The sequence below is a fragment of the Stigmatopora argus genome, chromosome 1, assembly GCF_051989625.1.
Source record: "Stigmatopora argus isolate UIUO_Sarg chromosome 1, RoL_Sarg_1.0, whole genome shotgun sequence".
NCBI classification, from domain to species: Eukaryota; Metazoa; Chordata; class Actinopteri; order Syngnathiformes; family Syngnathidae; genus Stigmatopora; species Stigmatopora argus.
This window is the reverse complement of record NC_135387.1, coordinates 19,607,764-19,616,826: the sequence shown is the minus strand read 5'-3', so window position 1 is coordinate 19,616,826 and position 9,063 is coordinate 19,607,764. Positions and strand designations below refer to the sequence as shown.

Below are 9,063 nucleotides of genomic sequence, written 5' to 3'. Positions count from 1 at the left end.
AGTAGACAAGGTTCCTGGTGTAACAAGTGTCCTTTTATTTCAAAAGTCTTATAAAATCTTCACATATTTGACATACAGGAAGACCCGAGAAAGCCCGACCAGTTCCCATAAAAAGATGCTCTGTTAGAAAAATACTGTACAGCGTCATGGCTGTCAAACAAAGCGCCTCCACAGCCTCAGCAGGTCACGTGACGGCTAATAAATAGCACAACGGGTAAAATATACAAAAAAAGAAAAGCCCCAAGTCAACATATACAAATGTGGGAATGGAAAGATAGAAAACATCAAATTGGTCAGGACTCTTCTGGATCAATGTGTGCCTTTTACATAATTGGAGGAACAAAAGCTTTGCATTTCGACTCCATTTAGATTATACTTTGTCTTTGTATTCATACACTCATCGTCCAGTGAAGTGAATGATGAATTACTACATAGCCAAGTAAAATCTTAAAAGAATTCTATCAAATATTGTGCAAGTGTGGCTGGAAACTGAGTAAAACCTTCGAAGTAGGTGGAACAAAGGAAAGATTTTCCCTGCCCGCCCGCCCGCCCGCCATCAGTCCGTCTCCATGGTGAGCTCGGCCAACGCGGAGGCGGCATCGGTGCACGGCGGCGGCGTGCCTTCGGCGGCTGCCGTATTGGGCGCGGGCACTGACGGTTTCCTCATCTTGTCTTGTCGATGGTAGAAAAGCACATAAGCGGCGCTGGTCTGGAATGCAAAAAAACACTTTTCCATGTCTTGTGTTTCAAATTGGTTTGAGCATGTTCATCTTTATCCTGAACATTTTATTTTATATTGCAATATTACAACTTCAATCTTGAATATAAAATCCTGAATCATGTTAACATAAAAAAACAATTATTTTAATTGGGAATGTAATGCTGAACTGTCATGAAATAAAGCCTTGAAAATGGAAGACTGCATTCTTTAAGGAATCTAAAAATGTATTTATTCCTTTTTTCTTAATATTACAGCTAAAAAGGACTTCATAAACACCCAAACTTGCTACAATTCTAAATTATAAACTTGGAAAATTTCAATGGATATAATCATGAAATATACAATTATTTTAAGTCAGCAACTTCGACTCCATTTCATGATTAAAAACAACAATTTTCCAATATATCTTTCTGATGTCTCCCTCACCATGATCCGCTCCTCTGTAGCATAAGTGACTTTGCTGTCATCAAAGTTGTACCACTGCCCGTTGTCCTTGTTCCGTGCATAGCTGGTGTCTGCACAAGCACAAAAAAAGCCACTAAGCCCAGTTATAATGCGGAAACTAAACAAAAAGCGCTTACAGTGTCCGTCTCGGAGTCCTCCGTAGTGGTTGGACACGGCGATGAGGTCGTAGCGGCTCGGAGGCTCCCCGTTGGACAACTTCTTCCTCAGAAGACAACCAGAGAAGTCCAGATCCCTGCAAAAGGAAACAACACCTTGTTGTCTTTCTATCCACTAAAATGGCCGCCAAGTATTGTGTGTCTTAAGGTTACCTGATTGGAAAGTCCACAATGGTGTCCAGCTTCTCCCTGGTGAACTTGGTATAGGAGAACCTCTTAAGGTGGATGATGAGGACCTCCGGTAGAGACCACAAGTCCAGTTTCTTGGTAGCGAGCTGGTGCTTTTTACACACGGGACAGTACCTGTCCACGGACACGGAGTAAGATGGGCATGTGTGTGTGTGTTAGTGCGTGTGTGTGTACCATGGATTCTCGTTCTCCAGTGTTTCTACAGTCGTAAAGAGCTGGATACATTCCTGTAGCTGCACGGTGGTCTGCTGCTGCGGAACGTCCATGCTGCTGTGCTTCACGTACTTCTGCGGGGCACATCAAAGCAAGTTTCAGTATTTGCAATAATAATAGAACATTATTCAGGTGTGCAAATTACAGGAATGTGTGCTCGATAAGTGTTACGAATTATGGTCGTGACTTTAAATCTATTTATCAGACTGACCTCGGCCTCGTTTTCATTGTAGAATCTCTTCTTGATGTCAGCGTCCCAGTCCAAAGCCACGTATGGTTGTGCTGCTCACACACAACATGTGAAATAAAGAAGATGCGAGCGCTCGAGTCTGTTTCCTGTTTGCACACTCACAGCTGAAGGTCATTTCAGGATTGTTCTCCCGCTCGGTACCGTTACAGTTGACCGCCCGGATGTCGAACAGCCGCTTTTTCTTCCGGCGACACGCCCTTGTCTTGTCCGTTTGTCCGTCGGCCGCCGGGTCGGAGGGAGGTGCCTCTCCCTCCTTATCGTCATCCTCGGCGGCGGCGGAGGTTTGCGGAGCCCCATCCTCGTTCTCGTTTTCTTCGTCGGCAACTTCTCCATGGGTTTCCTCCCCGCGGGCATGGTTGTGGCCGCCGCTCGGGCCGGCGTCGCCGGAGTAAGGTGGCTTGGTGGGGCCGATGTACGAGTTGTGAACATCTCCCTCCTCCGGAGGGGGAGCCCGCCCGGGGCCTTCTAAAGCGGGGTCCGGCCCGTCGACGGACGGCGGCGATCCCGATCGCTCCGCATCCTCTTGCTCGTCATCTAAGCGGAGGGGGAAACGTTTCCGCGAAAGCGACCTTGTAGAGAGCCACGCCGCGGCCGTCTGTTTACCGTCACTGATCCCGTTGGTCTGACTTTTATAAAGCTCCTCTTCGTCATCGTCGGCATCGTCCTCTTCTAGTTCCTCGGAGGAGTTGGGAACACGTACATAGCGCCTGCAAACGTATGAGAATCAGGCGTGGGGAAAATTCCTGGTAATTCCTGATTTTTTTTTCCATCTAGAAAAGCTCAGCCCTAGTGTATGCATATGTCAAAATGGTTCCTCACGCTAGTCTCTGCAAGAAGAGTTGGTAGAGCGCATCCTGGCTACAGCTGCTACGTGGTACGTTGAGCAGCAGCGGGTGTCCAAACAGAGAGGTGTTAACAGAGCCATAGTCTCTATAGTGGGAACGCTCTCTTAGGTAGACTGCCAGCAGCACCTGGTGGTCGCACTGGGGACTGCACTCGTACCTACACACAACAATTTACACCCGTTACTGGTTTACCTCACAACAGCTACCATTGACGGCCGTAGACGTTCGATCTTTTCCGGATCGGACGTTTATCGTCGTCGACGGCAGCGAGCTAGTTAACACACGAGGCGGACAAAGATCTTTGTACACAAAGATGTCGTCTCGGTCCAGGATGCAGCTGAGGGATTCGTCCGATGAGTAGATTTTATAGAAGCGGTGATTGAAGACGTCAGCAACCACCATCTGTTACACGCAGCACAACAAAAGTTATTTTTCCAAAACTAAAGTTATTTTTCCAAAACTTTTCATATTATGAAAAACTACTACTCACTTGCGTGTCGGGAACATTGGTCAACTCTGACACGGCGGCGCAGAGGTGGGACACTTTTCCCGCTTTGGGGACCACAACGCGATGCTGTACACACGAACAAGAAAAGCGTAACCACAATATGTACTCAAATCTGAAATCACAATGATGGCTAAAGAAACAAGTCGCATGCACAATTGCATTTATTTTTCATTGTCGCACAAGAAATAAGCAGTTTCTCAGTTCAAGTAGGAAGGCGAGAATGAAACGGCTGTACTAACGGCTGAGCCAACACTTTTCATGTGTCCAAAAGCTCAGAAAACCTCAAGAAAAAGCATAAATGTGATCATAAGCATATATCTACTAACATACACATTGAATGTGTTGCGAGGGGGAGTACATTTAATGTCAACTTAATATGAAGTGGTGTGTGTGTACGTGTATGTGTGTATATATATATATACACATATACATACACATACTACACATACATACTACACATACACACATATATACATATATATATATATATATATACACACACACACACACACACACACACACACACACACACATGTATACTTTTTTTTTACTTGTAATTAAAACAAAACCCAAATCAAGGCATATTGTTCTCACGATAAAACTGGCACCGAGTGATACGATTCTTTTCCACATCACCCAGCACTACTACTAAAGATTCCACAGTCAGCTCTAATAGATATGGTAACAATAAGAACACTGTTGAGCACTGACCTGCATGGGTTTGGCGAACGGATCGAGCGAGATGAAAAAGACTTCCATGACGCGCTCCTTGCTGACAGGGAGTGGAATGCTTAGGTAGCAGAACGGGTCAAAAGTGACAGACACCTTGTGGCATTGCGGACAGATGAGCGTGGACTTGAAGAGGCCGTGAAAGGTGTCCACAATCACAGAGTCGTTTCGCCGTCGGTGGTTTCGCCACGCCTCCTCAGCCACTTCCTGCTCCAGCCAACACACACCAAGGATGAAAAATGTGCAGCGTTACAAATACCATCCATTTTTTTATTTTTATTTATATTGTATTTATTTATCATTTATTTATATTTTATCTTTTTGGAGGATGACAGCATAATTCCCTAATACTGGCCTGATAATGACTGTGCATCCTTAAAAATTCCTCTCTTGCATTGATTACTTCCATAACAACAAAAAATGAGTGTGACCTGGTCTGGTCGCCCTTCGGCGTCGCGCAGCTCAATGTATTCTTTATTCTTGACCCGGTTCAGGTCCTCGTGCAGCCCATCCAGCAAGAAGGAGAGCAGCTCCTGACTGTCGTGCTGTTGGTAGCCCAGAAACTGAGATGCAAAGTGGCCCACCTTCGTCTGTCCACACGCGTCAAAAAATAAATAAAAACACAAGATTCATATATATATATATCTCTTTTTTGCACTGCTGGCCACCTTGACGCCACTGCACCTTGAAGATGCGCGGCACCACCGAGTAGTGGTGGCCCGACCACATCTGCTTGATGATGTCGGCGTAGGCCTCGGCGATTTCCCCTTTCATTCCGAGCGGGTTGGCAAAGTTGAGCTCCTCTAAATAGGCGCTTTGGAGGAAGTACTCGGTCAAGGGAGGAGTGTTGCTCAGACACTGCGGGCGGACCAAAGAGCGTCAGTCAAGTGTGTGTGCGTGAGGAAGTGTGCATCCGAGAGACCTGCAGGGCAGAGTTCATGAAGCAGGTATTGCCGAGGTTTGTGAGACCGCAGACGCCTGGCTGACCTCGATACGAGTCCAGCTCCTCCACTGAATTCCTCCTAAAAAACACACCAGGCTTTGTGGTTAGAGCCTGAAGAAAAGGGATCCAAACTATCCAGTCGAATTAGCAGACCTGTTCAAAGTGTAGTCATACTTAAGGTAGGGTAGACATTACTCATTCACCGCCAAAGAGCACTTACGATGCTGTTTATGATGTCAAGAGGGAAAAAGAAAGGAAACAAGACTTTTCTCTATGATGAAGCTAATCTTTCTTGTCGTTACGTTCTGTTTTCGTGTAGCCTTGGGACACAATATTCTGTGGCACTTGAAAAGTCAGTAAACATTGATATTTGAAAATCACACTTTGAGAGAATGAGCTAATAATGTTCTTAAGTAGCGCAATAAATAGCAAAGCTACCACTGCAGCCAATGAGTTATTTTGCTCATCGAAAAGGAAAATGAAAGCAAAACAATGTTGCTTACAGGATTAAAGGTCTGGAGCTTGGCCAGGTGCCATCAGCATTCCTTGTCTCCATGATCACTGTCTGAAACACAAACACAAATTACAGTAAAAGTTGACATCTGTGACTTACAGACGAAAACAACAGAATAATATAACATGTTGAAAGAAAAGGTGATTTTACATGAAAAGGTTACATTAAGACAGTAAAGTTGGAACGGAGAATGATACCCAAATATTACCGTATACGTGAACCTATCTATTATTTCCATAGAATTCAAGTTATTTCGCTTCAGGTATTTGATTAAATAATAAATTATAATCTTGATGATATTTATTGCTATCATGCAGAGCACAATGAAATCACACTCTCAATGTGTACACTATCAAAACTACATGACCCATTGGGACTAATGGTTTCTTATATATTTCATGGGATGACAACAAGTCTGGGCTAGTAAACTTGACTCAACCAGTTTGTTTGAAGGGGCAATGTAAGTTTTACGAAAGGAATTCAAGCAAATCAACTATTTATGCGTGTACGTACCATCCCTGAGCTCAGGCAGGCGTCTAGCACACTCATATGGACGTTCCTGAGACGTTCACAGCTATTGTCGGAACTTTTCATCCACAGCCGACATTCGGACGTTGGCGGCAGCGAGAATGCCTGACACATGGCCGACTGGATCGACTCTACACACAAAAAAAAGTTCTTGAGTGCATTGTTGTACAGTAAATTACATTAGCATATTAAACAGAATTAATGCACACAAAAAACACAGACCTTTTTAACTTTGGCTGTATTTCTCTTAAAATTTGAAATGTTAAGAAAATCAGGAAAGGCAGCCATTCAATAAAACCAGTGTTTTCCACCCGATTCCGCTTACGATCGACATCCGATTCTCTCATCTTGCGGACGCTCCTAAATATAGTTAAACACAAAAAAACACTCACGTATGCTATCGGTGCGGCTGAACTGCGCCGTGATGACGTTCTCAATGTGAAGACAGAGGAAGATCTCCACTGGGTAAATTTCCACTTTAAGCGTGCTGGGTAGATCCACCACCTGAAGTGCACATGAAAACGATGATCCCTTCTCTCATGGCTCAAGTCGCATGATTTCTCAAAAAGTCAGAAAACGTGAAAATGAATGACGGTGAGTGACCTTGCGTTCAAGTGGCGGTTGTTGGTCCACCATCCCGTACCAGCAGCATAGTTTGTGCCATGCCTCGGCGGGCAGCAAAACAAAGTCCTCGTTCTCCACCAGACGCTCTTTCACGCGGTACGAGTCCAAATCTATGTGGAGGAAAAAACGCATATAGCACTTGGGTGGGATGGAAAATCTGGGATGCCACACAGGAAACCACTTGCTGCTGTATCAAAGATTTTCTAAGGTGTGCGAGTCTTCGCTTGGTTACTAAGTCCTTAGTCTTTGCCATTGAACTGGGAGGGCTGAGAATTAATGACCTAATCCATTTGAAGTGGGAAATGCTGGCAGCATGTCAATGTGAGTGTTAGTGAATGAGTTGACAACAAAAATGTGTGTTACGGCAACAAATGCAGAACAGGTACTTGTATTTTTAACTGAAGAAAGTTGCTTTGAGAATAAAAGTCGACATATTCTGAGAGAAAGTACCTTCTCTTGAATAGTGTTTCATCTTTACCAATATAAAATGATTCATATGAAAAAAAATACATATCAATGGAGAGTACAGTGTCTTTTTTAAATAGTCACCATTTTATAACTATAAAGTCAGAATATCAAGAAAACAATAAATTTACTTGAATGTATGTTTTATTACAATAAACTCTTGTCAATATGGTAAGAATATTCAGGGGGGAAAAACAACAAAAAAATTTCAATTTCAAACATATCCAAGAGTTTTCCATTTTTTGTTTGTTTGCCCAAAGTGGGTGACCAGCAGTCATCAAGGTGTTTCCACTGACCATCAAACAACTCTGTGTTGTCGATTTCTCCGGGACACAGCGAATTCTGGTCTCCGCTTTCCACAAACTCCTTCCACTGTTCATACCACCGTTGCGCCACCATAAACCTGACACACACACACATAAACAGAACAAGTGAGGTCCCGTCTCATTCACACATACCTAGGGGCAAAGTGTTCAACCAGCCTACCATTCATGTTTTGGGGATGTGGGAGGAAACCGGAGTACCCGAAGAAAACCCACGCAGCCCAGAAGAGAACATGCAAACTCTACAGAACCCATCAGGGATTGAATCCTTGATCACCAAACTGTGATACGGACATGCTAAACCCTCTTCTCAAATTCCCCCCCGCCCGCCAAAGTATAACCCATTGAGTGTCATTGACAGCAATAGATGTTGAATCCTACTGGGTTGGGTCACTTGACCTCTATATGGGTTAAACATCTAGAATGAAATGTTGTTGACATTTCATTTCCCAATTAGCCAGGTAAGTTGGTGAATTACAGCAAAGGAACAAAGTTACACTAACACGTAAATAGCTGATTGTTGGTTCACTGTGTTGCGTACTTAAAAGCGGTCTTGAAATTGGGCGCTATACACTATAAAAAAATAGATCCGAGTGTCCATTTGACTGACAGGGGAAATTAAGAGGACATGCTAACGTTAGCAAACAGCCGAACAGTTAAAGCGGACCTGCCCACCCTTTTAAAAGAGCCCCCATTTATGTTTAGCAGAAGCCCCTTCGAAAGAAGCCTCAAAGGCACTAAATTCGCTGCCGTGGAGAGGCTTTCACGACGGCGGCGGCGGCTAGTTAGCCTTCTCACCAACTGTCCCCGGTGCGGAGCTCGCAGTCCCGAAGCAGACACTCGATCTCCCGCCGCTGGCTGTCCAGGCCCGGAGGTGGCTCCGCCGCGGAGCAGCGGCTGTTGGCCGCCATGACAACCCTCAGTGCGACATTCACGGCGAGAAAGCAAGGCAGAAAACGGACACTCGGAAACAACACTTTGGTCGAGCCATCGACTGGGGGGCTCCGTGGACTTGTTTGCGGAAGTAGGAAGTGCTTCGGGGGAGGGGGTAGGATGACGACTTCCTGCCTCGCCGCTCCGACCTGTCCAAAGAATCGAATGCTTTGGGAGACTTTTCTCTAATAGTCTGCTGGAGCTGCACATTCGCTTGTACACAGACGCAATTGCTTTATGCGTATGGCGTGTGATGTGCGAGCTTTGAAGGACATTCAAGTGTTGAGTTAGCTTTAAGGGCGGCGGCACGTTTGTCTACGTTCACTAAGACATCCTAACATGTATTAAAGTCCCTTATTTGGGTGCGTCACATCGACGACCTCGTTCGGATCGGTGACGTTATTTGTTTTGATTTGAAGTCCCGCGAGATCAGCGCCGGCGCGCGCCTGCGAGTGTTCATTATCGCGAGATCTGTGGGAGGAGACCTCCAAAACAGAGCCAGTAACGACAGATGTCATCATAAAAACAAGAGTAAATAAAACACTTACAGACAGCCCTAATGGAACAAAGTATTTAACGATTTAAGACAGGCCGTATAAGAATTCAATGGTGGCGTGTATTTTTCCTCCACATTCATGTAGATTGTAACACACCCTAA

At 44.8% G+C, this 9,063-nt stretch overlaps 1 protein-coding gene across 2 annotated transcripts; it reads right to left on the bottom strand.

The window, feature by feature from the left end:
* Positions 1–11: 11 nt before the first annotated feature.
* Positions 12–8,787, bottom strand: usp11 (ubiquitin specific peptidase 11). 2 transcript variants are annotated; one of them, XM_077607671.1, is made up of 21 exons: positions 8,271–8,787; positions 7,446–7,552; positions 6,664–6,794; positions 6,453–6,564; positions 6,046–6,191; positions 5,522–5,583; positions 4,998–5,097; positions 4,760–4,933; positions 4,507–4,665; positions 4,058–4,282; positions 3,329–3,412; positions 3,146–3,240; positions 2,813–2,995; positions 2,597–2,700; positions 2,135–2,527; positions 1,955–2,025; positions 1,705–1,817; positions 1,495–1,644; positions 1,303–1,418; positions 1,148–1,236; positions 12–709 (listed from the first exon to the last, which is right to left on the bottom strand). In XM_077607671.1, exons 1-21 carry the CDS (start codon positions 8,381–8,383, stop codon positions 557–559), a joined length of 2,880 nt encoding a protein of 959 aa, XP_077463797.1. In that variant the 5' UTR covers positions 8,384–8,787; the 3' UTR covers positions 12–556. The 2 variants fall into 2 exon arrangements, with proteins under 2 accessions (XP_077463797.1, XP_077463789.1); XM_077607663.1 differs by having other exon boundaries at positions 2,096–2,527; positions 8,271–8,785.
* Between the last annotated feature and the right edge of the window lie 276 nt (positions 8,788–9,063).

Bases quoted from the DNA above. Each gene is read 5' to 3' on its own strand.
- usp11 (XM_077607663.1), bottom strand. From the start codon at position 8,383: ATGGCGGCCAACAGCCGCTGCTCCGCGGCGGAGCCACCTCCGGGCCTG. The intron at 5,098-5,521 runs GTAAGCAACATT...TGTGTTTTTTAG, and splicing joins AGCTCCAGACCTTTAATCCT to GAGGAATTCAGTGGAGGAGC. The intron at 4,283-4,506 runs GTCACACTCATT...TGGCTGGAGCAG, and splicing joins CCGAAGGGCGACCAGACCAG to GAAGTGGCTGAGGAGGCGTG.